This window comes from Scheffersomyces coipomensis (genome assembly GCF_036884675.1).
Source record: "Scheffersomyces coipomensis strain NRRL Y-17651 chromosome Unknown DFJ63scaffold_2, whole genome shotgun sequence".
In the NCBI taxonomy this organism is placed as follows: domain Eukaryota; kingdom Fungi; phylum Ascomycota; class Pichiomycetes; order Serinales; family Debaryomycetaceae; genus Scheffersomyces; species Scheffersomyces coipomensis.
Genome location: NW_027042893.1, coordinates 685,549 through 712,899, shown reverse-complemented (window position 1 = coordinate 712,899; position 27,351 = coordinate 685,549). Strand labels below are relative to the sequence as shown.

The 27,351-nt window shown below is 32.5% G+C and overlaps 11 protein-coding genes and 2 non-coding genes across 13 annotated transcripts; 3 read left to right on the top strand and 10 right to left on the bottom strand. All coding sequences in view use genetic code 12, as the record gives it.

Annotated features, from left to right (window-relative positions):
- Positions 1 to 364: 364 nt before the first annotated feature.
- On the top strand, positions 365 to 4,545 carry DFJ63DRAFT_333769 (uncharacterized protein; the record flags this gene model as incomplete). Its single annotated transcript, XM_064907908.1, has 7 exons — positions 365 to 1,251; positions 1,408 to 1,564; positions 2,303 to 2,492; positions 2,894 to 3,106; positions 3,380 to 3,492; positions 3,568 to 3,882; positions 4,066 to 4,545. The coding sequence occupies 7 exons, from the start codon at positions 365 to 367 to the stop codon at positions 4,543 to 4,545; spliced, it is 2,355 nt and encodes a 784-aa protein (XP_064763484.1).
- A 131-nt stretch (positions 4,546 to 4,676) lies between these two features.
- On the top strand, positions 4,677 to 5,607 carry GRX3 (monothiol glutaredoxin). The gene has a single exon (XM_064909026.1). It carries the CDS (start codon positions 4,809 to 4,811, stop codon positions 5,553 to 5,555), a length of 747 nt encoding a protein of 248 aa, XP_064763483.1. The 5' UTR covers positions 4,677 to 4,808; the 3' UTR covers positions 5,556 to 5,607.
- Positions 5,608 to 5,659: 52 nt separating this feature from the next.
- DFJ63DRAFT_311476 (uncharacterized protein) lies at positions 5,660 to 7,585 on the bottom strand (the record flags this gene model as incomplete). Its single annotated transcript, XM_064905762.1, has 1 exon — positions 5,660 to 7,585. One exon carries the CDS (start codon positions 7,583 to 7,585, stop codon positions 5,660 to 5,662), a length of 1,926 nt encoding a protein of 641 aa, XP_064763482.1.
- Positions 7,586 to 7,745: 160 nt separating this feature from the next.
- DFJ63DRAFT_284122 (JmjC domain, hydroxylase-domain-containing protein) lies at positions 7,746 to 10,118 on the bottom strand (the record flags this gene model as incomplete). The annotated part of the gene is made up of 2 exons (XM_064904775.1): positions 7,746 to 8,809; positions 8,933 to 10,118. 2 exons carry the CDS (start codon positions 10,116 to 10,118, stop codon positions 7,746 to 7,748), a joined length of 2,250 nt encoding a protein of 749 aa, XP_064763481.1.
- Positions 10,119 to 10,387: 269 nt separating this feature from the next.
- Positions 10,388 to 10,699, top strand: DFJ63DRAFT_311474 (uncharacterized protein; the record flags this gene model as incomplete). Its single annotated transcript, XM_064905761.1, has 1 exon — positions 10,388 to 10,699. One exon carries the CDS (start codon positions 10,388 to 10,390, stop codon positions 10,697 to 10,699), a length of 312 nt encoding a protein of 103 aa, XP_064763480.1.
- Positions 10,700 to 10,781: 82 nt separating this feature from the next.
- On the bottom strand, positions 10,782 to 13,022 carry DFJ63DRAFT_311473 (uncharacterized protein; the record flags this gene model as incomplete). The annotated part of the gene is made up of 1 exon (XM_064905760.1): positions 10,782 to 13,022. The coding sequence occupies one exon, from the start codon at positions 13,020 to 13,022 to the stop codon at positions 10,782 to 10,784; it is 2,241 nt and encodes a 746-aa protein (XP_064763479.1).
- Positions 13,023 to 13,117: 95 nt separating this feature from the next.
- DFJ63DRAFT_61939 (uncharacterized protein) lies at positions 13,118 to 15,373 on the bottom strand. The gene has a single exon (XM_064909024.1). The coding sequence runs from the start codon at positions 15,043 to 15,045 to the stop codon at positions 13,213 to 13,215; it is 1,833 nt and encodes a 610-aa protein (XP_064763478.1). The 5' UTR covers positions 15,046 to 15,373; the 3' UTR covers positions 13,118 to 13,212.
- Positions 15,374 to 15,700: 327 nt separating this feature from the next.
- SUL2 (sulfate permease) lies at positions 15,701 to 18,115 on the bottom strand (the record flags this gene model as incomplete). Its single annotated transcript, XM_064907391.1, has 1 exon — positions 15,701 to 18,115. The coding sequence occupies one exon, from the start codon at positions 18,113 to 18,115 to the stop codon at positions 15,701 to 15,703; it is 2,415 nt and encodes an 804-aa protein (XP_064763477.1).
- A 2,646-nt stretch (positions 18,116 to 20,761) lies between these two features.
- On the bottom strand, positions 20,762 to 23,083 carry DFJ63DRAFT_311470 (putative phosphotransferase; the record flags this gene model as incomplete). The annotated part of the gene is made up of 1 exon (XM_064905759.1): positions 20,762 to 23,083. The coding sequence occupies one exon, from the start codon at positions 23,081 to 23,083 to the stop codon at positions 20,762 to 20,764; it is 2,322 nt and encodes a 773-aa protein (XP_064763476.1).
- Positions 23,084 to 24,020: 937 nt separating this feature from the next.
- HFL2 (negative cofactor 2 transcription regulator complex subunit) lies at positions 24,021 to 24,464 on the bottom strand (the record flags this gene model as incomplete). The annotated part of the gene is made up of 1 exon (XM_064907907.1): positions 24,021 to 24,464. One exon carries the CDS (start codon positions 24,462 to 24,464, stop codon positions 24,021 to 24,023), a length of 444 nt encoding a protein of 147 aa, XP_064763475.1.
- Positions 24,465 to 25,032: 568 nt separating this feature from the next.
- DFJ63DRAFT_t38 lies at positions 25,033 to 25,105 on the bottom strand. The gene has a single exon. It is a non-coding gene; the product is annotated as a tRNA-Thr (tRNA).
- Positions 25,106 to 25,296: 191 nt separating this feature from the next.
- On the bottom strand, positions 25,297 to 25,369 carry DFJ63DRAFT_t37. Its single transcript has one exon. It is a non-coding gene; the product is annotated as a tRNA-Thr (tRNA).
- Positions 25,370 to 25,781: 412 nt separating this feature from the next.
- SEN2 (tRNA splicing endonuclease subunit) lies at positions 25,782 to 26,987 on the bottom strand (the record flags this gene model as incomplete). The annotated part of the gene is made up of 1 exon (XM_064907906.1): positions 25,782 to 26,987. The coding sequence occupies one exon, from the start codon at positions 26,985 to 26,987 to the stop codon at positions 25,782 to 25,784; it is 1,206 nt and encodes a 401-aa protein (XP_064763474.1).
- Positions 26,988 to 27,351: the final 364 nt, after the last annotated feature.

The following is a 27,351-nucleotide window of genomic DNA, read 5'->3' as shown; positions in this document are numbered from 1 at the left end:
GATAAAAGTAATAATTACTCTGGATATAAATGTTACGGCCACCTACACCACTCCGATGAAACCGTAACTAATGATCCTCTTAACACTTAAACAATCAAATTGTAATCAAGACGACCATTATTGGTTTAATTGTTCCTAGTTTTAATATCTCGCTGTTAATAAACACACTTCAATTAAACCCGCAGTAAAATCGTAATGGTGACAATTCTTTATAGTTTCAGTCACATGACATAAAGCATGACTTCAATTTTTGCAACTTTTTACATAAACTGGAAAGTATAAGTGGCAACTTCTTCATCTTAAAATTACTCATAATTTACTTAATTCTTTATTAAACTATCAGAACTAAAGTCCTACTAATACAATGTCAGGGAGCACTCAAATCTACAATTTCAAAATTGATAATAGTCTTATCATAAGAAGCATTCAATTAGTTCAAACTTATCTCCAAGATGCAAATCATGATTATTTGGAAAATGCTAGTCTTTTATATTTTAAAGAATTGGAAATGAAGCGTGAAGTCGAATTTGTATCTGAATTAGATTCTGAAGTCCCAAATTTCGAACCATTTAGAAAAGAGATAGCTCATCGCTTACTTTGTTTTCATCAGTTTCTTGGTAATACAGGTACATTGAATGAACCTAGACATTATGATCAGGTTGAATTAGAACCTCCTTTTAGACCCATGATGCTTCTTGAACGGTATTTGGCGTTCATTGCAAGAAGATATTTTAGTCAATTTGATACATTTGATGAAATGCAGATTGAAGCTCTAGTTAACAAAGTATGCAGGATATTCATCTACTCTCAACTATTTGTATTTCCCTTTCAACTGCCAGTATGTGACAAACAATGGAGCACAATAGATGCTCCAGACCCTAATTTGAATGTCCCAAAGAATCCAAGTACTTATTATACAAGCAGCAGAAAATTTCTTGAAACCCATAGTCAGATAATACCTAATGTGATTGACGAGATTGATAATAAGATAGAATCAGTAAAAGTATCCTTCGTAATGGGAATTTGTCCACCAATAACTGAGATCCTTGATGAAAGATATCACTTGAAAAGTACGGTTATTCTGAATGTAATGAGAGGTATATTGGTACCATTAAAAGACTTATTAAGTTGGCACTATGACGCAGAATTAATGTCACAAGTCTGCTATGACATTATATCAGCTCCTGATTTTTGCATTCATGTTGGATTTAGAAATTCAATGACTTACTTTGATTTTCCAGTTGAAGTGAAGTATACAGGTCTATATGACTCATATATAAAAAGGGATATAAACTTTCTATATATCACAAACCAAGCCTTTTACCATATGCTTGAAAATTACTCATCAATGGGGTTCATTATTGATAAAGAATGTATTATGGTCATAAAAATAAATAACAATGAAAGTCCAAAATTAAGTATTGATCCATTAACTCAACAAAGATTAGCAAAAATCAAATGCAGTATACAATGTCATAAATTCACAGATTATAGTCCTTCATTAATCATGTATAGACTGTTGTTGACTTATTTTGAAAGATACACTGCCGCGGATAGTATTAGAGTTCGAACTATATTCGAGCTGATGAAATTGACTTAAACCATAGTATATATACATATCTAAATCTTCCTTTTAATTGTAGAATATTAGATACTAATATGATTTGTCGTTGTGGTATAAACTTTTCTGGGGTCAGTTTACCCTATATTTTTCTACAAAAGTTGGCATGTAAAACTCTATATATTTAGGTGAATGAAATATTGTTTGAACATATCGGTGTAGAATAGGATTTCTGTGTGTGTAATAGTCACTTAGTAGGCTTTGTCAAAGTACGATACCCAATGTTGTAATTCTTTGGCGGTTAGGGGATCGGCTAAGTGGTACAAGTTAGTTTTGGAAGCGTCAATCAACAGTAGAGTATTGTTCACATGAATGGAGGTGGAGGTCCAATGATCGTCCATAGGTGACACTTATTGGGCATAAGAAGTAGAGATGTGTGACATATGGTTTACAAGCATCGGTAATATTATGAAAACGTGACTTAAGTTTAATTAGGGATCCGAATGGTACTGCATGTAGACATAGAGCTCTTGGCGCGGCGCAATACATTGGATTGCGTGCAGGAAATAATCTTAAGCATAACAAACAACAAGCACAACTCATAACTCTTTACAAATCAAGCCAATCAATCAAAACAATCAGAATTTACTAATTAAATTCATTATGAGTTTAACAGAAGATATCCCTGAGTTAGAGGTTGATAATATACAACTTGCAAACAACAACGACTACCATTTTAAGATTGACAAATTCCTTATTGATAAGAGTATATCATTAATACATCAATATTCGACAGATGTTAAGCATAACTACTTAGATCAAGCACCATACAATTTCATATTTAAAGAGCAAAGAAATCAAAGAGAAATAGAATTCAAAAGTATTGAAGATTCAAGAAAAGTCGATTATCAAGGTTTCAGAGAAGAAATTGGTCTACGTCTTTTTTGGTTTGACTTTCTAATAGTCATAATTAAATATAATTTATAATTGAATACTTAATATTGTTACCCTTTCATATGTTTGTTGGCAATAAAGAAAGACCTGGACGAGATAGGAATTATATTGATGTCGACTTCCATGAGCAACATGGATCTACCCGTTTTCTTTGCCAACATTTACAAAGCGAAGCCATTAAATATGCCATTAAACACAACATACAACTTCCGGTATCCTTTGCTCAGATAGTGGAGCGAGTCTTCTACTATTCGGTATTTTTCGCTCTTCCTTTTCCAAGACAGCAATATTTAACTCTCGAGAGATTTGCTACTATCCCGGACTCATATGAGCCACATCGGAAGAAGCCAAGAAAGAATGCAATTTCAGCCGTACAAGGTATAACCACTAATATAAGCACCAATGAATCAAGAGCAACAACTTCAGCATTTACAGAAAATAGATCGTTCTATGAATCGTACAGGCAGTTAGAAGTTGAAAATTTGAATGTTGATGATAAAATCCAGCTAGTCGAATTGAGAGCATTAGAGGAGCTAGAATTCTCTGATATTGGATTTGGTGCGGGAAATACAAGAAATGAACTGGAATTACGTGCCAATTTTATGACTACTATATTTCTTCCATTAAGATCTCTCATTTCCGGTGACAAAAGATTTACGGTAGTTCTGTATCATGAGCAGCTTGCTTTGGAAACTTTTTCAAGGCCCGATTGTTGCTTACTGGTACTAAAGAACTCTCGTATATTCATGTTGCCAATAGAACTTAAACTAAGTGGTATTTATGAAGCGTTCAAAAAGAAAAATAGGATGTACCTTGACCTTACGAATCAAATCCTCTATCAAATGCTCTCATATCGATCACCAGTAGGAGTTTTATGTGATAGAGAGTCAATTATATTTATCAAATTAGAAGATGAGCTACCTGTCCTTGGAAGTGATCCATTAACTCTCATAAGAACAGCTAAACTTAAATGTAAAGTATATTGTTACCAACATCACCAAACGAGCCCTTCATTAATATTGTACCTGTTGGCTTTCAATCATTTTCTGAAGGTTACTCAAGCAGATAAGAACAAAATTGATAATATTTTGAAAGCAATGAAGCTTACCGATGCTGACAAGGTTGATGTGGAAATAGGTAAATACAATTTCATTAAAGCAGAGTGGCAGACTCGCTTTAAACATTTTGAAGCCGTTGGAGATTACCTCATCCGAAACGATGCACCAGACATCAAAATTCGAAAAGAGTTTCTCCTTGACTTCAGAGCCACGGAAGTAAATTTCAATCAAAGTATCAATGAGGAGGATTTTTCAAATTTATTTGCAATTCAAATTAATGAACCGGATAAAGTGGTTCATCATTCAAAGGTTTTTACATTGACCTGTAATTCAGGTATCAACAGGGGCGTAAAGATGGTGTTGAAGGTCTATGATGCTGTATCATCACCAGATTTCGAGAAACACACCCATGCTCGGTCCTTTCATCTAAATTTCAGTTTCTGCCTTTCTATGTACTTAAACGAGTTGCGTGCCTTCTCTGTACTAAGAAAGGTAAATAACAATGGGGTAAACTTAGAAAGGCCAGTATCAAAAGAAGGTCGAACAGAAACAACCAATGCAACTCCTTATTTATATAGTTCGGGTTTAATCGATTGGCCTAGTCGAAGTGGTAGATCTGGTCATGAAAGAATCTGTGGATTCTTTCTTTTGATGGACCAGGTCCCACAAAATTATCCATCATCTGAGTTTGAGTATCAGAATTTAGCTGCAATTTCTTTGAAATCAATCCATGAACGTGGTCTTATACATGGTGATATCAAATATCAAAATTTTAAATATGACGCTACAAAGCGTAAAGTTATATTCTATGATTTTGGACTATCTAGATTTGATATTCAAAGATTTAGTAAAAAATCTGCTGCACTACTTGGTCTGACAAAAGCTCAACAAAAGGAAGAACTTGTAAAATTAAATGAAGCGGTAGCTGATGCTTTCAGATATCGCTATTCTGGTACAAATAGCCAGGTATAACTGTCTAATTTAGGTGTAGCTTAATTATATAGGATATATGTAGATTTAGTATATTGTGCTTCGCACGACATTCTCTTTTGGTCACATGACTTTTGAAATATAATTTTTTTTTTCATTTATAATCAAATAGAGTATAATGAACAAAGATGATGCCATAGTTTTTTAGTAATCTAAACCATCTTTTCGATTTCTTCATCTGTATTTCATTTTGCTACCCCTTATAGATACTTAAATCATACCGAAACAACTATAGTTCATACACCATGCCTGTAACGGAAATCGAATCAGAATCACAATTCACAGAATTAACTAAAAATGATGCTACAAAGTTAATTGTACTTTATTTCCATACGCCATGGGCTCAACCATGTCAAACTATGAATCAAATCTTTAAAACTGTAGCTGATTCCAAAGCTAGTGACAATTCAATCCTGTTCCTTAGTATTAATGCTGATGAATTATCTGAAATCAGTGAATTATTCGAAGTTAGTGCTGTTCCTTATATTATTCTTATTCGTAATTCTGTAATTCTTAAAGAATTATCAGGAGCTGATCCAAAAGAATTTATAAATTCGTTAAACCAATTCTCATCATCATCATCTACATCTACTTCACATAATGGTCCAACTCCACTTGCCACCGCGACTGCCACTAAACCACAAACTACATCCCAACCAGAAGAAGAATCAGAAGATGCTGTTCAAGAAAGATTAAAGAAATTAACTACCGCTGCTCCTATTATGTTATTCATGAAAGGTTCACCATCATCTCCACAATGTGGTTTCTCAAGACAATTAGTTGCTATTTTAAGAGAACATCAAGTTAGGTTTGGGTTCTTTGATATTTTAAAAGATGATTCTGTTAGACAAGGACTTAAAAAATTCAGTGATTGGCCAACATTCCCTCAATTATACGTTAATGGTGAATTCCAAGGTGGTTTAGATATCGTCAAAGAAAGTATTGAAGAAGATGACCAATTCTTTGAAAAGGCTCTTCAAGCTGCGGCTTAAACTGGTTTCGTTCATTTCCTAAGGTATATGTTCTCTCTTCTATTTCTATATACAAGTAGGTATTTATGGTAATGTTTAATAGTAATAAATATAATTAATCTGAATCATACTCGACCCTGCGATATTAATCCATCCAACTCAGGATCAGACAGAAATCCATCCTCATCATCGACTTCATCATCTTCCTGATCACTATTTTCAATAGGATCACTTAATTCATCATCCTCTTCACCTTTGTCATCCTCTCTTTCGGCGATTTTGTTCTCAATATCAACTTGAAACTGATCCTTGTCATAGATGCTTGCTTCATCAGTATTTGATATATTATCTTGAATAGGTAAATCTTCATCAGCATGAATTTCTTGAAACTTGCCACCCAATCGATTATATGAATATCGAGTATTACCTCGCTTATTATAGATGATGGGAAGATAGTACCCATCTATCATATTCAAATCCTGCCATGAGTTCTTCCCCTCATTGATATATCGTTGATATGATTTGATCTGTTGTAATGTTTTATTATATTGTCTTATCATTTTAAAATGTCGAGGGAATTTAATCTTTAACTTGTTATTGTACTGCGTGTTTGAGGATGATTCTTGAGCCACTATCGATCTGAGATTGTTTCTAGTAGATCGTATTCCGAAATCCTTATTCGCTTCTAATCCATCTTTGAATAAATCATTTATACTTAAATCGTTCACGATATTACTGGCAATGGAGATATCATAGTTAGAATTATAGTAAATGGGATAATTCTCTAAGATCGATAGGTTCAATAATGATGAATTATTGAAATTATTTAGCACTTGTTCAATGGAGTAATAATCTTTGGAATCTGAATCTGATAGTTGTGAAAATTCTGAACTGGAATATATAATTTTCCCAATAGCATGAAATAAATTAATTTGATTCTCCCTAATAAAACTACTCTCCAATTGAATCGCCCTACCTTCATTATCATCATCTTTACCGATTTTTTCTTGTTGTTTGACGTAATTATTGGCCCATAATTGTAAATTAAACAAAATCGATCGAATATCTCCAATCTTGACCAATTCATCTAAGAACGGATTCAATTGTCGAGGAGGGATACTATTGAATATACTTCGTTCGCCTTTAATCACACCATTGATGGTCTTTCTTACAAACTTGTTCGCTATAGCATTGAATTTGATAACTTTCACTTTTGGACCCGAGTTAATGATTTCCTTGCCTAATAGCGTTTCAACCGTTAGATTATTCTCAATATTGTATGAATAGGACGCTGTGGATGAGTCAAACGCGTTATTGTATTCCACTTCTGTTAAGCACAAGACTAATGGAGGCAATCGTACAGATGTAGTATCCAAATATAACCATTCCTTTAATTTATTCCTAAATTTTTGTAATGTTTCAAAATGAAATATATTAGGTAATTCCTCCAATATCACGACTGATAAATTATGACCAATTCTATACTTTACATCATTCAAGAACTCTTCAAATTGATTACTTTGATTAATCCCATCCACATTGGTATCCATATACTCTATCCATTTTTGATCTCCAACACTAAGATCATCATAACCTGATAGCATTGAAGTATTCTGATGTCTTTGTGATATTAAATCATTGGCAAGAACTTTAATCGTAGTTGATTTACAACTCCCAGCGGGACCACTAAGGATCAATAATCGGGGTGTAGTTAACGCGTTATAATTAAAAATCATATCTTGTAAAACTTCCTTAACTTGTTTCAATTTTTGAGGATTGATGCACAATTCACCCAGGGTCTTGGGTGTATACTTGTCACTCCATTGTTGATACTCATCATGGTTTGGAAATGCCTTCTCTTCGTATTTGACTCGCTTTATGGGTGTTGGATTCTTCTGGCTCAGATTTACTGATTTTGGTTTCTTAGACAGCACTATAAAGTCTTGGGATATATCTTCATCATCTTCAATTAAATCTTCTTCTTCCTCACTGTTGCCTTTACTCTCATCACTACTGACCACTATAACCTCATTCTTCTTCCGTCGTTTCATACCTTTGGTGGAGGAACCTTACTCAATCCAATTTGCAATTTGTGGTGATAATCATTTTCTATTTTTCATCTACAAACAAAAACTCAAACCGAAAAAGCTTACGCTACCAAATATATACATTTTATCATTAACGTTATATAAAAATACTTAAAAAAACCGTTTATTTAGTATAAACCCTTCCCGACCTTGTCTTTGGGGATACAACTTCCCCAGCAGTATGTGTGTCTAATTCGTCACTAGCGATATTTTCCGCTTGAGTTGTACCATCACTGATGATTATAACTTCATCCTTAAATGCATCTTTCTTTACTGCCTGTTTGGTAAAGATTCGAGGAGATGAAGCGAGTTCTGATTGAGGAGAACTTGGAATCAGAATGTAATTCTTATGTTCCGTAATAGCCAGACTTAAATTTGACATTTGATTATACTTCTCTTGACTCTCCTCATCACTTATCTCAATAATATTATCATTACTGCTATGAATATTATCAGCTTTAATATTCAAATAATTCGATTTAAACGTATCTATAAATATTGAATTATCCAATTGTTCAGCATTACTTCCAATCAAAACATTATCATAAGAAATTTCGAAAACTTCATGTAAGTCAGGATAAACCAATACATGAAATGAATGTTCATTTTGATTATTTCTTAAAACTTTACCAAAATAATACCTACCATTAAACACAAATTGAATAAATGAACTTATTCCTTGTATGGAGGATAATTTTTGGAATCTATTATTAGACATCTTCTTAGAACGATGGTATTTACATAATACTTTACCTCCATCTTCCAAGTTATATACCACTCCATCAGCAACCCCACAAGTACCATGGTAAGCACGCGTACATTTAGAATAACTGCATTGAAAACAGGCTCCCTCGAATGTTCTCAAACATAATTTACATGGTAGCTTCTTTTGATCTTTGGAAATGAGTGATAAGCCAGCTATACTTTCATTTTCGGGATCATATGTTAACTCGTTTTTAAACATATTGGCACATATTTTATGTACTTGAGCTTTATTACCTTTAATTGTCAAATCAGTATCAATTAAATGAAATAATGGATCTGCCTTCATCATAGGATTGTTAGAAAAGTTATTAGGACACAAATAACATTCCCTTTCCGTCTTGAGTGATGACTGAGAATTAGATTGTTTAGGGGTCTTCTTGACCCTTTTTATAATGGGCTGTTGTTTTGAGGCACCTTTTTGGTCTTTCTTTACTCTTTTACGAGAGGTTGAAGATTTCTTTGTTGGTGAAGAAGGTATAACTTCAGTCACACTAATCACCTTCAACAGATCATCATCAGTTTCTGGTTCTGTTTCTGTCTCAAAACCTTCAGTTTGTTCCGTATCGGAATCAGAATCAGGTGGAACATATGGAATTCCTTTAAATTTGCAGACAATTTGTTCAATATTTATGGCCACAGCATCACTTATACATTCACACTTCTGAGATGCTTTCCCGATGGGGAACCAATCATCTAAGGCAAAATTAACTGATTCAGCTAGATTATAACCATAATTGAAACCAGCATGATATCCATAGGGATAAGTTATCATGAATTCACCTTCATTATGAACTATTTTATTTACAGTAATACCATGTTTGGCAAGGAATGCGGGAGATACTAGGAATGTCTTATGTCTAAGGAATTCAGGACAATTCTTATATTCATCATGAAATGTGTCTTGCATAATATCGAAGAATCTTTCTCGTTCTGATTGAGGTATTGAATACCATTGTTTAGGAGCACCAAAATGAAGATAATTGATGGAATATAAATCTTGATCTTCCAAATGCCAGGCAAATGTAGCTTTCCACAATCCAGCATATAGATAAGCATCATTTACCCCGGGTAATTTCACATCCATTAAATCTAATATATTAGGTAAACTATTGACATTCCAACTTTTGATAGAATCTTCAAATATAGAACCCAACATATCAGCACCATACATAGGTTCAGCATAAGTTAAAGTTCTCCAATAATTCTTTTCCAACTCTTCACATCTTTCTTCTGTGAATTCAGATGTATCTATATTATACGTTGAATTATAGTGATGATGATGTCTTCTAGGTGGGGATTGTGATGGTTTTGATTTCTCATTCTTATCGGAATTGCTAGGAGCATCTTCACTCTTCTTCCTTATGGATGGTGGTTTATTATTAGCCTTCTCTGCTAATTCCTTCCATTGAAATATGTCATATTTACGTGGCCTTTCAATATTCTGTTGAGAGAATACCCCAGATCCAATATGATTAATTTGTTGAAGAATTGGATTCTTAATATGAATACGAGATAAATTATTCACATTATACCCTTTCTTCACTGCATTCTGCCATTCTCTAGGAGGTACCACTTTGACAATCCCTGACTCCATCCCATATCGATTGATTGCTTTGTTAAACTTATAGAAATCTTCAAATTGTTTCATGGTCGGCTCAAACACTGGAACACCACCAGAGTAATATGCTGGCTCGATGACCAATTGTGGGTCGTATCCGTACTCAGACTCCATTTTGACACTCAATCCATATAATTGATCTGAAGAAGAAGTTGAAACCTGTTGAAGAGTGATAGATCTCTTCAGATTGGCAGCACATTTTAATGGTCTTACTTTTTTCTTTTTTAAACTCTTCTGTGCAGACCTATCACCAAAAATTGACACTGTATTGTGGTACGGATGTTGATGATTTTTGTTATGGCAAAATTCCATCAAACTATAAATGTTTGATCTTTAGCTCTAGTTTATGATGGCAAATTAAGTAATATACATCATATATAATCATGGCAGTTCCAAAGAAGACAGCAGCTAGACAAGCAGCCATCGGAGTAGAAGAAAGAATATCGAAAATGAGATTTGCAAACTCATTCATACTTACTATTTTATTCTTGATCGCGTTGGTGATCTGGATATATCATGGGATTTGGGCATTTAAAGTGGTATATTACAAACCATATGGTCATCTTTTAAACAATATCATCTATGGTCCAGGTACATTTGTGGCCGATTTTGGTTTATCACTTAGGTTATTGTCCTACATTAATGATAAGTTGTTAAGTGAAAGAATTGAAGCTGATTATAAAAAGTACATCTAAGCAGGACGTGTATGATAAACGTTAGGTTCATTAAAAAAGTTCATTATAATACATATTTATACGGGAAAGACTCTATTCTATTTCAACGCTGGTTTGTACAGCAAATACCTCCTTCATCACAATACTTCTGCAAAAAATCATATTCCAATTTATATCCAATCGATTCTAACCATTTTTGCATATCTTCCAAGATTAAAGGTTCATAGCTTATTATCTTTTCATACCAATAATCATTCAGTTTAATTATTTCATTTAGTTTCTCATACATAGTTTGTTGAGTAGCACTAATAGTGGTGGTAGTAGTGGCATTTTTAATAGACGTTGTTCTTGTGGCACAGGTTGAATCTGTTGTTTGAGAATTAATAGTTAGTTTACTAGCTTCTGTAAGAATACTGATCATTTTATCACGTCCTCTAACGGGTTTTAATCCCCATTCTTTGAATTGTTCCTTTAATTGGGTAGTAGTGAACTTTGAAAAATCAATAGACCCACCTGATTCGTCTTCCTCTTCAGCTAAAAAATTCCTTATTTCCTGAGATGAGAACATCTCCTTAGATGGACTTGATGGAACTTGTAATATCGATGTATTAGTCTTATCCAGTAGATCTTCAACTACTCTAGTTATCTCAACAATACTAATCTCTTTATCATCTTCATCATCTTCAGAATCAGGGATAATTTCATCAATATCAATCACTTCTTTCTCTTTGAATCCAACTCGTTTAAGTTGTATATGATTAATAGGATCAGTATAATCTTGCACTGGAATGGCATTAGATACTTCATGACGTGTAGTCTGTATAGTTTTCCTTATTGGTACCACCTTAAGACCATTTTTCTTTACCGGTGTTCTATCCTTTTGTAATTGATTTGAATAGATGTAGGTTCTGGCAGTTGAATATACTGTATCACCATCAGAAGACATTATTTCTTCATCATCTTCTATATTTCCATATTGTCCACCATCTGGAGTCGATTCTGTTGATGATGCCGCAATTAACTTCACCGGTGAAGAATTGGTAGGAGTATTAGTTGTATCTAAAAGTTGCTTAGATCTTTTAGTGGGTGTTTTGAAAGGAGATATATCTGAAATGGTACGTTTCAATTTATTTGGAGTTTGTTGAAAAGATGGTGTTTTACTTAGTGAAGTCAGAGATGTGATTTCAATAGGCTCAGCTTCATTAACTTGAGATAAGTCTTCTTGTGTTCGGATGATTTTTCTTTTTGGATCAGCAAATGGGAAACTCTGGAATGATATTAATGGATCTACTACTTCATCTTGATGTGATGGTAGTGTTTCTTCTGGTTTATATATACTTTCCATCACTTGAAGATAGCTTTGACCAGGTTGAACTTGAGATTGAGAATACGATTGGGATTTCTCCATCGAAACAGTTAATTCCTCCACTTCTGATTCTGAATCCAGAATGACAATGATTTCATCACCATTTTCATTCTCAGCGCTGCTGCTAAAGATATCGATTATACCTTGAGATGGTGAACCTGTGGTTGAGAACTCTACTTCTTCATCTTCATTCATATTCTGGGATAAAGTTAAGACAAACTCTCTGTTATCAATAATATCATCCTCGACAAAACTACTTGCATTCATTAACTCTTCATCATCTAAATCATAAAGCCATTTCAAGTCATCTTTGCTAAGTTCGGTATCAGGCATTGAAGCTGCTTGTGACCATAAACTATTCTCAGCATCAACGTTATCTTGAGTAGCAATAGCTATCTTTCTAGTGATGATTTTTAAATTCCTTTTCCGAGACGATCTCAAATTTGGAAACTTCATCTTTATAGACTTTAGGAAATAACTCCAATCACGCTGACATATTAATTGTGAAGTTGAAAGTTTGACACCGCCACCATTACTTCCAGCTTTTGGAGCTAATGGCAAAAGTTCATCCAATTCTTCCTCTCGCCTTATTCGTTTTAAAAATTTATCGATTTTACTCTGATCTCCTGTGAAATATGATAATTTATCAGTACTAAACTTATCTCTAACCATTGAACTCATAGATTGATTCTTTTTTGAACTACCAGATTTCTTAGCCTTTAACTTTGGTTGTACTTTGACTTTATTAACAGTGACTTGACTGTTACCCCTACTACTACTATTGTCATGACTAAACAGTTTCAATCTCGAAATTTGACTAGCGATCTTAACTTCATTCTTTTCATTTTCAACTACATCTTCATGGATTGATTGCATTTGCGTAGATATAAAGAAAATACTATCATCATCTTTCTCCATTTCTTCACTAGGAAGTGCCCGTTGTTCATATATCGAATCCTCCTTCTCTAGTCGACTCATATCTTCATTATATCTTGATGTTTATTACCCTATCCTATTGATGGTATATAGATATTAAATAAATATTTTGGTTCTTATGGCGTACCGCGTTTTTTTTATTTTTGTTTCTAAACTATGGTCGCAAAATAAAATTTTATATTATGTGGTAATGTACTTTTTAGTCTAATAATCGATAAAGATCTATACATATTTATACTACATACTTAGCTTTAAGTTCGGGCTTCACATCCCAGTTTGTTGTTTTCTTATTATAAGTGGCAATTTCTTGAATGGTGTTCTTCAACAATGCTTTAGTGAAGTCTTTAAATTGCTTTTTCGATAACTCTACTAATGTTTGGATGCTAAAATCATTATTCTTTTCAATAAATGTAATCAATTGACCCAATATGGTTGCATCTTGAATGGTTTTCTTTTGGGGAATTAAGATATTTGGTGTTGTGGATGTTGAAGTTGATGTAGTTGTACTTGTACCAGACAGGGAGTTTGCATCTACTTTCGGAAGATTCACATCAACTGAAACTATAGTTGCTTCATTGGCAGTTGGATTCCAATAATCTTTATTTGGATCAATTGGTTCTCCTTCCATCAATTCCGTTATCAAAGGAACTGTTATTAATTTATCAAATATGTCTTGATTAGATCCATCATTCCATTTATTGATTACTATTAAAGAATGGAACTTTTTGGATTTATTATTTTGATCAAGGTTATTATCCTCCACAAAATCCAACATATCATCATCATCCAAATTAGGTTCTTCATCATCATCTTCATCATCGTCAATATCTTCACCATCTTCATCATCCTCTCCATCTTCCTTATTATTCCATTCAAGATCACTGTCGTACTCATAATCAAACCCCGTCAATTCAGTATTTATAGGATTCACGACAGGAATATGTATCTTCTGATGGCGTAAAGAACACCAAGTTCCTATATAAGGTGGTTTTGAATTTTCATAAAATTGTAAATATTTAATGGGAGGTAATTTCTGTATGAGTTCATATATGATTGTTTCTGAAGTGGTTGCTGAATTTAATTCATTGATGATCGCATCTGGAGTTATTGATTGTGAAATAGGATCATCATTAGTTTTGAATGAGTTGAAATATGACTTTAAATCTGAAGATTCACTGTCCTTTAAATCATCATCGAATTCTTTGATAGATTTCTGTTTCTGTTCAGGAGATAAACTACCATTATCGGCTAGAACAACATTTTTCTGTATAAAGAATGGCAAGAAATCTGATTCATAATCTGAAATCTTACTCGTATCTTCAATTAGAATTGGATTGGTACCTTTATGTAAAGGACTATTTGCAACACTTGATTGATTGGGATTATTCTTTTTAGGAGTTGTTGTGGTAGGTTGAACCTTAATCTTGAAGAAGTTTGATATCTTGGATTGACTTCTTTCTTTTAACTCTTCAGCTTTACGTTTTTCTTCTTCAAGTCTCTTCTTGTCTTCCTCTAATCGTTTCTTATCATCTTCTTCCTTTTGTTTCTTTTCCTTTCTGAGTCTTTCTCTCTCTTCCATTTTAGCTAGCTTTTGTAATCTCTCTTCTTCTTTCAATTTCTCTCTTTGAATTTTTTCATCTTCTAACTTCTTTCTCTTTTGTTCTTTTTCAAGTTCCTTTTCAGCTAATTTTTTTAATCTTTCATCTTCTCTTACCTTCTTATTATGTTCTTTAAGTAATCTTTCCTCTTCCTTTTTCTTTTCACGCTCAATTCTTTCAATCTCTCGTTTCTTTTGATTTTCAATCTTTTGTAATTCTTTCTTAGTTAATTTCTTAGTCTCTGATTCAGGAATAGGTGTAGTCAGTGTTATATCTGGAGTGGCCAACTTTGCCTTTTTAGTATTGTTGTTATCACTTGAATCATCTCCATCATCCTTATCATCAGTTTGTTTTCTCTTAATTGGAGTTGATTCTATATTTTCATCTTCATCAAGGTTGATAATTTCCTTTACACTATCAGATAATGGCGTTAAAGCAGGTGATTGCATCTTGGCTTCTACAGTCATTCTGTCAACTACTTCAGAGTTGAGTGACTTGATTGATTGATTGATTGATGGATACACTTCAGAAAGAAATGACTTAACCTTTTGGCTGCCTTTTTCACTGTTGCTGTTGCAAATAAAAAAAAAAGTATCACGAACGCGTTGTTTACAAATTTCTTGATTTTGCGAGCCTCACAACACGAAATAAGGTTAAGGTATATTGCTAACCAGATCTTGTAAGAGAAAAGAGGGTTATAATAGTAATGTACGTACTACTGGCCTGCGATATAGCAGTATATAAATGTGATATACATAAGGATTATTCAAATCTTATGCTCTATTCACTATCTTGATACGCGACTAGGAACACGTATAAATACTATGAAGTCATGTCATAAACATAGTTAAGAATGACTATAAATATGAAATTCGATTTAATTAAATGATAAAAATATATTGAGATTAGCTGTATATAATGATAACAAAAGAGAATAAAGATACCCAAAGGACACAAACGTAATTTGTATGTATGTACATATATATATATATATATATATATATAGATAGATTAAGACTAAAATGAAGTGAAGAATAATAATAACACTGATTGATTATTGAAATGAATGTCTAAGGTAAAAGAATGAAGTTAATGGGACTAGAAATAAAAGGAATGAAGAATCTAATATTCTGGGATTTCAAAATGGAAGAAAGGAGTATTAGTACCGATTGGGGCATAATATTGATTTTCTAAATCATTATCAGCAGCAATATTAACGAAAGTTTTATCACTTACTAAACCATTTTGATCATACGTACCAAATCCAGCTTGAACCAAACCTCTTCTAACCCATGGACTTAAAATACCAGAGAAATGGAATTCAACTTCTCTGTCGGCATATTTATTCAATTGTTTTCTTAAATCAACTAAAGCTTGAATACTTGTAACATCAATATTAGTAACAACTGAGAAATCAAGATGAAGAACTCTTAATAATGGTCTAGTTTCAGCAACTTGGTCAACTTCATGAACAGTCTTGTTATTTAAGAATGGAACTTTGAATCTTAATGGACCTGGATCATTCCATGGTCTAGAACCAACACTGAGACTATCATATGGCTTACCTCTTCTAGTTAAACGTTTAGCTTCATCAGCAATGATATCAATTTGACGAGATGAATTTGGATAAGTGAATGATTCAATTGGTTTGAAAACAATCACACCTGGTGGAGGTGGTTGAACATTGATATGAGCATTAAGATTTTCTTTGGTTAATGGAACCCATCTAGTATGGAATTTAATATTTGGATGAGCAGAAACTAAATCTCTAACATTAGTAGAAGTAGTAGAAGAAGAAATTTCTTTGACTTTTTTACCTTCAGTAGAATCTTCTAAGACTTGATGAATTTCAACATCATCAGATGAATCATTAGAATCATTACTACCATCTCTATATTCACCTTCAGATTGAGCAATGGTTGGGTTAATAACTTCAGCAACTTGAACTCTACCTAAGAAATGACCTTGAGGTTTAGCAATTCTAAATAAAAGAACAGCAGCAGAAGCAGCAATTGCGAAATAACAACCTTCTTCAATGGTAGCGAAAACAGTAATAATAATATTAATAACAAACATACCACAATCTAATGGAGAAACATTCCAGAAACCCCAAGTAACCTTATAATCAGCTACTAAATCAGAAACAGCATGAATAATAACAGCACTTAAAGTAGCTTTTGGAATATAGTAGAAAGTAGAAGTTAAACAATAAAGAGCCAATAAAACAACAGCACCAGTGAAAAGACCAGCAACTGGAGTTCTAACACCACATTTAGCTTTTAAGGCAGATCTGGAGAAAGAACCAGTGGCAGGATAAGCATGGAAAACAGTACCGACTAAATTAGTAACACCAATGGCGATAACTTCTTGATCTGGAATAACTTTATAATCATTGACTCTACCAAAAGATTTAGAAATAGCAATATGTTCTAATAATAAAATAATGGTTGAGATTGGGATATAAGGAGCAAGATCATGAACAATACCATTTGGAGGATGATAAAGACCAACATCTTGTAAACCACTTGGAACAACACCAATGGTTGAGAAAGGAGGTTTGAATTTTGAAGCAGCACCTTTGAAAGCAATCTTTTTAGGATGAACAACACCCCAAGATATAGCAGTAGCAACGATAATAACAATGGCATTTCTTAATTGTTGAACATAAAAGAAGTACCATTTATATTTTGGCCATCTCTTTTGACCAAATTCAGTAAACCATTTCCAGAAGATTAAAATAGCTAAAGGAACTAAACCAAAAGCAGCATCAACAGTAGTATGAGGTAAAGCCTTTAATGATTGAATAATTACTTCATAAGTAGCAGCTCTAGTATTAACTAAAGAACTAAAACCCATTAAAGCTGGGACTTGACCAGCAGCAATATTAATGGCAGAACCAGACATGAAACCCATAACAGCAGGGATTGAAATGAACTCTAAGATAAAACCTAATCTAAAAATACCAAGACCAAGAGCAATACCACCACAAATTAAATTTAAAAAGGTAGCGATATCTTGAGGTTGATATTTGGCAGTACCAACAGCACTTTGAACAGAAGCGATAACTTTACCAACTTGAGCTGACATAACAGCGACAGGACCAATAGAGACGTCCTTTGAAGTTGCAAAAAAGGAATAAATGAACACACCGACAAAGGAAGAATATAAACCGAATTGAGCTTGTAAACCAGCTAATTGAGCATAAGACATAGATTGAGGAACTAAAACCACACCGACAGTAATACCAGCGACTAAATCACCGTATAACCATTGAACATTATAATGCAAGATCCATTTTAAGATAGGAAATAAAGAAAAGAGATAATCTCTAAGTTTATGACCAGGATGACCAATGACATCTCTGACCCAACCAATAGCAGTTGGTTCAACTTCATTGTATTCAGGAACAATGGTACCATCACCTCTTGGATAATTGTTATATTTTGGTTCTTGAAATTCATGAGATTTCTTTGATATGTAGGAAGTTAAATCTTCATGACCTAACAAATTAGGAACTTCTGATTCAATATTTGACATTATTATTATTGATATAATATGAAGTTACCTTTACCCACAGTATAAATAATAATGACTAATTATGAGATATAAAATAAGAATAAATGGAAAAAGATTAAATCTAAATTGAAATAATGAAAATCAAGGGATATTGTAGCAAATAAATACTAAAGGTTTGGTAGCAAAAAACTGTCAAATATCCCACAAAATAAAAAAGTAAAAATAAAAAATTAAAATTTTTTTTATTTTTATTTATTTTTATGCAAAACGATTTTATGAAAAGAAACAGAAATTACACCTTAAAATATTAACGGATAAGTTGTTCCTTAGAATACGTTAAGCTTTTTCAAGATGATTCTGCAAAGGGAATGAAGGAGGGAGGGAGGGAGGTTTTATGCAATAAGCCTTTTATGAAATGATATACGAATAATTAAGTTTAAAGTAATAAGTTATTATTATTATTATTATTGTTTATTTCTATTGTGAATATGGGAGTGAATAGATGAGGAGAAGATGGTAATAAGTTGTCGATGAGTACTTGTAATTGCTGTTGTTAGGGGGCAAGTTAGACAAGACAAGATTGGGGAAAAGATATTTTAAAACAAACGTCTGTATTTGATAAATATGTAACAATGAATGAATGAAATGCAAGTAAAGCGAACTCTAAATAATAATATTTTAATGCCGTTTATTATTGTGATTAACCTATAGTGATAAGATCAGTAAATAATAATAATCTGGGTTAAACCACTTGGTTGGTTGTGAAAAAAAAGCTAATTAACTAAAAATTAATAAACATCAAATGTGTGGCTATTCATCTCCTTATAAATTAAATTGAAAAATGTTGCAATTCAAACCACAGTTAGCACAAGTCACGTGAACTTTGGGATTTTAAAATGTTTATTTTTATTTTAGTGTATCAGATTTATATTTTATCAGATCTGACCTTATGAGAGTCTACTATATACTGATACTTTCATATGACTACTTCGACAAGCTTTTTCAGTGTCTTTTAATTGATTGTTTTTGGTCAAAACTTAAAATTGCTGCTAAAAAAAATGTAACGATTAAGAAAAAAGAAACTTTAAATCAAAATCTTAAGCGGCGGCGGCAAGGAAACCTAGTCTTAATAATGTCAAGTCGCAATTTGATGGTTAATTCAATTTGTATTATCGTCAAAAACATGAGCCTTAGACTTATCGTATACCTATGATACCATAGATACAGATACACGTAGACCACATAGACCAATTCCATCTATTTGTCAGAAAATAAAATAGACCAAAACGGTTTTATTCATCTCTTGTGAAGAAAACCAAAAAGTGAGACCTTATCACGTGAACAATTGCAATTTTAGAAAAAGGTTTTGTGCATGAGATTAACACGTGATTTAAAGTATTACCTAATTAGGAAGCAGAGGCGCTTGTTTCAAATATTTTGCAATTTAAACTTGAAAGCTATAAAAGGATTTTAAAGGTGATTGAAAACTTTATAGATTAAGGCGATAAATTACGTTATAAGGTATCAACTTATTGGCTTAATACGACCATGTAGCCAAGATAAATGAGTTAATAATACCTTCAAACAGACATATGTACAATCCCTTCTTCTTTGTTCTATTTTTTTTTTGTTTTTAAATGTACACAGTTTCAACTCCACACATTCATTCGTAATTTCCCTATCTATGAGTGGTTTCAACCGTATACCTTTCAACTATGGGCTAGGGTTAGAAACCATGATTTGGTTGCTTAGTCAAAGTACCATTTATCTCTCCATTTATCTCCTCCAAACTTAAACTATTTCTTTTTCTTTGCATTGGTTTAATTAATCAATTAATTAGCTTAATTTAAACTAATTAAACTGAAATTAGTATGGCTCTTCGACAAGTATCTAATTACGAAATGCATCTTTAACTCTTAAAAAGAAACCAAACTAAATAAGCAAGCAAGCAAGATACTCAAACGATTTACAGAAAGTTTATTTCTTTTAATTCATTTGTTACTTGAAACGATTCTCATCTCAAGGTCCCAAATTAGGTATTAATTGTGGAGCCAAATTTAAATTACGCATATATATTAATTAATAAATTTTACATTATTTTTTAAAGTTATCTAATAGGTTAAAATAGATTTACAACTTTATCAGCCAGCCGTATCTACTCTGTCGCCAAATTAAAAGAAACCAATCAATTATCAAATCTCTCATCTCTCATCTTTGCCGGTAAAACGGTTCCAATATGCATACTCTTCTTGTTTCTTCGATTCATGTGTTTTGCATAATGCACTTTTTCCTTTTTCCTTTCCTTTTCCGTTTTATTATCTTAACTTTGTCCTTTAATGGATTATTCTACTGGTGGCGATTAAATTAGCCGATAGTTTAAAACAAGCACAAAGTGTTAGATTGTTCTTATTCTGGTTGTTGTTACAAATGCCGTTGTAATATCAAAATATTATTTATGTCTAAAGTGTTCGATATGTATTGTTTATTAATAATAAATACAAAGATCTAGACAGGAGATGAGATAGAATGAATCCTATTATCTAACCTACAGTTGGTAAATATGTGGTGAATGTTTGTAAAATGAGTGACTGAAAATCTTTATATACTTAACAAAAAATACCAAAAAAAGAAACTAAAATGGGATGAACTTTTTGTAACACCTATTCTTTAACTTAAATCTTTCAAATTTGTTGCTTCAACTTGATCAACAATCTTTCTATATTCTTCTTGTTGGAAACATTGTTGTAAGAAGATTTCATACTTGGCAGCTAGTAATTTACGATCAGGATCATTACTATCACTTGGAGTTATAACTTTTCCTGGTCCTGTCATTTTTTCCATAACTTTCCATAATTTATCTCCTGGTGCAGCAGTTGGAACTGGAGTATTACTACTAACTTTCTTAATGGTTGATAAAGGCTTAAGACCTAATTTATGGAATTTTTGTTGTAAATCTTCTTGAACTTGCAGTTTTGATCCAAATGACAACAAAGCACTTTCATCTCCTGAATCATCATCATCTTCATCATCAGTAATGGCTGACTGAGGTTTGGTCACGGGTGATGGAGTTACAACCACCGGTTGATTGAAATAATCAGTTTGTTCTTCTTCCATAGGGGTCATGGCAGGAATATGATGATGACTACCACTATTACTAATTGATGTATAACCTAAATTAACAATATTAGAACTACTGCTAGCAGTAGCAGTTGGAGCAGTATATGGAGAATGAGCTGGTGCAGAATTAAATCCACTAGATGGTGCTCCAGATAAACTAGTTTGAGATCTTTGAGATTGTAAGATTGATGATCTTCTTGATCTACCTTTAGTTGAAATATGTTCTGATACAGCTGATTCGGCAGCAACAGCTCCTAAAATAGCAGAACCAAATACAACAGCAGCATCAATGTATCTTGGAATTATAACTGATTTACCTGTACAATCAGCTAATAATCTCATTAATAATCCATTTCTACATTGACCTCCACTCATAAAGATACTAGTTATGTTATGACCTGATTTTTCCATTTCTTCAATAATTTGTCTTGTTTGTTGAGCAATGAATTCACAAGCTCCGAAATATTGTATAGCTAAATCATTAACTGATGAATCCATAGATTGACCAATGATATTAGCTTTCATGGTTGGATCAGCAATAGGTGATCTATTACCATGGAAATCACCATAGAAAAACATATGTTTAGCTAAACTTACTACTGAACGAACTTCTCTTTCTGAAACTAAATTTTCCAAGATTAAATTTAAATAATCAAATTTGGATAAATTAGATGCATCAGCCAAACGTGCTAATTCTTGACTAGCAGGATGAATAGCCAAGACATGAGCTAATAATGCACCTGTCATGGATTGTCCACCTTCAGCTAACCAATAACCTGGAGCCATAACATCTTTATATGGACCCCATACTCCTTTAACGAAACATGGTTCTTTAGTCATGGCAATATGACAAGTGGAAGTACCTGCTACAGCAGCCAATCTTCCACATGAAGTTTCAATATTAGTATTTCCTGAAGCATCTTCAACTACATTGGGGATATCAGCTTTAGCAGCAACAGTACCGATCCAACCTGCATAAGCATCGATGACAGCTGATCCAACAATACATTCTGTAGTTAAACCTAATTGTTCAGCAGCTTCTGGAGTTAATTTTCCCACAATATCACCGGCACTTAAGTATTTACCAGTTTTATTTGGACTTCCACCTAATCTTTTGAAATCATTTTCCACTAATTCAGGTAAATCAACTGACAATAAGAGTTCTTTAGACCAACCGGTTTCAAAATCAGGTTCAACACCAGGTGGAACGAAACCTTGTTTACAAACTGCAGAACAGAAACTTCTTGCTTCGGATCCAGTAGCTTTATGAGTTAAATAATCACCTAAATCATAGAATTTACAATCATTAATCCCACCTGGTAAATTATGTTTTAACCATTTGATTTTAGGTAATTCCATTTCAATTGACATTTGACCTCCGACATATTTCAAAGATTTATCATTGGTAGCATTGATAGTATTAGTTTCATCCACAGCACGATGATCCATCCATAAGATGATATTTTCTTTATGATCAGTGAAATCTGGACCCACCCCAATTGGTTCATCGGTAGTTTCTGAAACAACCACTAATGAACAAGTAGCATCGAAACCAATTCCAAATATTTCCAGAGGATCAACACCAGAATCACGGACACAAGTATTGACACAATAACAAATGGCATTCCAAATTTCAGTAGAAGACTGAGTGATATGATTTGGTTTTAATTCGTGTCTTGTGATAGGTCTTTCTGCTAATCCTAATATAATCCCATTGGTATCAATAAGACAAGCTCTGGCAGAACCTGTACCAACATCAACACCAACGTAGTAAACATCAGGTTGGGGTGGTGGGACTGGAGTATTGAAGAATGAAGATGATCGACGATTGGCAAGACTGCTATGTGATCTTTGATGTGGAATTGCAACCATAATGAAGTATGAATGTTTTCAGAGATGGATGTATAATAGACTCTATCTCACACACAAAGTATTAGTTTGATATGTCAGATTAACTAATTGTGTGAAACCACAGTAAACCTAACAAAATCTATAAAATGTCAGAAAAAGAAATCGAAATAACTGAAACTATTTATAAATTGATTGCTCTTTATAATTGTTGATAATCGTGAAAGTGAAATGGATGGTGGGGGAAAGGACAATAGAGAAATGACGTCGTTGTATACAGGATGGTAAACAAGACGGGAAAAAATTTCGGTAACACTGCAGAATTTGATAATTAGTTAATAGTTAATAGTTAATATGGAACGAATTAATTTACGGGAAGACCAAAGTAATTGGGGATAGATATATTTTGTAACATTTTATATTGATAATGTAAGGGAACTTGAACTTCCCTTGAATTATAAAAAAAGAACTCAAGGCGGGCCCTACCCGATTGACATATTCCTAAAAATAGCTCTTAAGATTATAATTAGGGACTTTTTTCTATTCTTCCGAAGATTATTAAGTTGCAAATTGTTGAGGATATCGATGTAGAATTAACCCAATAGATCAATAAGTTTACCCGTTTTATATTCTATCGTTTATAATAGCTTTGAAATAAAATAGTGGGGTAAATTCGAGGGGCAGTATTCAAAAAACGAAATAATCCCGATCAAATATTCTACAATATTAATTATATATAACAGTAATATAATACTTTGTTTTATTTATATATTTATTCATTTTCTATACCTTTCCATCCTTGAAACTAAACCCAATTAAACTGAGAAAAACAAACACTAACTAACTAACTAACTAACAAACATAGAAAACAAGATGCTAATTAAAGAATATAAAAACAATAATAATAATAAATGATTCGTTAATTCATAACACATATCTATACACTAATAATTACATAAAATTAATTTTTTAAAGGAGGATATTTTTCAACTGCTTCAACTAAGAAATCAAATTGTTCTGTATTTTCAATAGCAGCTCTAATATGAGATGCCGTAATTCGTTTAACCCCTTGTTTTTTAGCTTCAATGATGGAAACTTCAACTAAATTGGCCATAAAGATTTCCAAAGCTCTTCCAACTATAATAGGAGTGGCTTGAGCTACTTTCCCAATTTCATCATCACTTTGCATGATTTTTTTAATTCTAGCAGCAGGGAAATGAGTCTTTATCTTTTCAAAACTTGTTAGTATGTTATCTTGAGTTAATTCAAGTCCATTAGAAGACGAAGTTTCTTCGGGGACTTCAGTAGTATTGTTGGTAACGGTCGTGGTAGAACCATTGGTTGCTGGGTTATAGACGTAACTATAATCATCCTCTTTATTTATAAGTTGATTTAGATTTGACATGTTTTTTTTATTTGATTTGTGTCGAAAATATTATCAGATTTGTCGAATTATTTTCTTTATTTATATATTTATTTTCGACATAAGACGCGACAAGACAAAAATAAAATTTAAGATTTTCCCATTTCTGAAATCGAAAAAAAAATGAGGAAAGTTTGGACGTATTTATAAAAATTTATTTTTGTTATAAAAAATTTGAGATGGATGAGAAGGGGTCGTGTCAATGAGGTCAAAAATCGAATTAAATTAAATCTCATAGGTAACTTAAATGAATGTAAACATCATTGAATCAATCAGTTAATCTATCTATTCATCTAGTCTAATGGTATCTAGCATGTCAATCAATCAATCAATCAATTGACGATATCATCTCTAGCTCAACACTCATCTCACTTTCTAACTATCTCTGTCTGTTCAACCAGCTTGATCTAATCTCCATAGTTAAAGAAAATAATTAGTCTCAGTTGCACCAAAAAATTCCATTGGCTGCTTCGTAAAAATTAACCATTTAAAAAAAAATCAATCCTACCTCATCATACAAATCAACAGGATATAAAAAAAGAAGATTAGATGCCTTCAGCCAGAGTCGAACTGACGATCTCCTCATTACTAGTGAGGTGCCTTACCAACTTGGCCATAAAGGCTTTCTTCTTATATTCGACGTGTTCGTTTTAAATCAATATCGTGACAATTATAACGATCGTGAAATTAATTTAAAAAATTCCTGCATATAGTTCACGTCTCTTTTATTTTTGTACGTGTCAAAAAATTTGTTACGTGTCCCAAAACAATCCAAACCCAAAATGGCAGCCAAAAAATTATGAAGAAGATAAGATGCCTTCAGCCAGAGTCGAACTGACGATCTCCTCATTACTAGTGAGGTGCCTTACCAACTTGGCCATAAAGGCAATCACCTTTAAACACCCTGTTTTAAATGAAATCTGATGCCATTTATTTTTTATGGAAAATGTCCTGCACATAAAAAATTCTTATTTCCACCTAAAATTAATGACGTGAGCTACCACCTTAAATTTCATGGTTATATACTTGTAGATATATCATATGAGTTAACTGTTCGTATAAATGATAGTGACTAATGTTGGTCTTTGTAAATCTCATTTATTCCCCCATCTTCTAACTATTATTCAAGAAATATCAGCATTTTTTCAAATTACTTCAAAATTTCGCAATAAATTTTAGATATCAACTATTAGTGGGTTTCATTAAATTACAAGATTAATCAAAGTTAGAATCATTAAAATTTTCATTAAATGTAGAATCTATCTATATTACATATTAATAATAAATACAATCTACCGATCAATCTCTAGTCCTGCTAGGTGACCATCTTCTATATAATATTTCAGTGATTTTATACAATTTAAAAAATTGACTTAAAATCTCTTTATCATCATCTTCATCAGTAACTTGTGACCAAATCTCATTCACATCTTCGATATCATGAGGATAATCGACAAAAGTTAATACGAAATTCTTCTTTACTGTCCCAATGACTCTGGCTCTAGATGCCAATTCAAACCAATCATATTGTGAGGATTCAGATTCAGATTCATCATTTGGGATTATCATAACAGCATGTTCAGCATGTGAGAAGGGAGGACCTCGTTTATATAATAACATATCACTTCCAAATTTTATCCCAGATCTGACACACCATCCTAAAGAACGATAGTGATGATAAACCACATATTCAAAAATGAATTGATTATTTGGTTTAATCACAGTTGAAGACGATTGTAATTGACAACATTGAAGAAATAAATCCCTAGTTGATAATTTCAATTGATTATGAGTTATTTTGATCACGTTCAAACCAAATTTCAAAAAGAATACTTCAATCGATTGTAATTGTAAAAATTCAAGATTTGAAATTAATTGATTTGTATCTTCATCAATCAATACTTCATCTTCTTCACGAATATATTCTTCATCATTATCACCATCTCCATTAGACCTGATATTTGGATTCTTTAACTTAGCCATGTTCTCCCGATATTCATCTAATAATTTCAAATCATCATTTGATAAAATCTCTCCCTTACGTTGTAATAACTCCAACGCTTGTATTTTTGAACGTTCATCTTTATATTTCTGACGACCTTCTCTTCTTTTAACAGTAACGTCTTCCATTAAAAGATTCGATCCACCTTCACCTTCTGAATTCAAATTAAGTCGATTAATAGTACGTTCTTTCCAAGTAGGTTCTGATCTTGATAAGATCCCCTTTCCAAAGAATCCTCGTCTCCATAATCTTAATACATCATCAGTTTGATCAACTTTAAACATACTACTTTGATCAAGTTCAACCTCAATGAACTTAATTTCAGATTGAGGAACGGTTAAGGATAAATTATATTGAATCAATTTATAAGCAAAGAATAACCATGAAATCGGATTATGAGGATAAACCTCAGGTAAGGATACACCATAAGCTTCCGAAGTGGTAGTTATAGGAATAGGATATCCATATATCTTGTTTAAATGCTTTTTATGAAATTTAGCCATTGCAAAAGTAAAAACTTTGTTCTATTCTGTAAGTTAGTAAAATTGGTCCTTTATAATGAACGAAAACACTTCACTTTACGATTATTTCAAACCCAATCTTGGATGTATAATATCAGATACCGTTGTAGTCTATTGAGAAATCAAGTGCTTACACTGATCGTTAAATCTTAAAGTCACTGTAATCAAATTATCATCATTAAGAACACCGATTGAAGGTTATTTGAATCATTTCGTGTAGTTTTGTTTTGTTTTGTTTATTGGAACATACTTTTTAATTAGTTATTGTTCAGATCACTAGATCTTCTGAATCCATTTACAACATTATGACACTTATAGAACTAAATCTATATTCACAATATTCTAA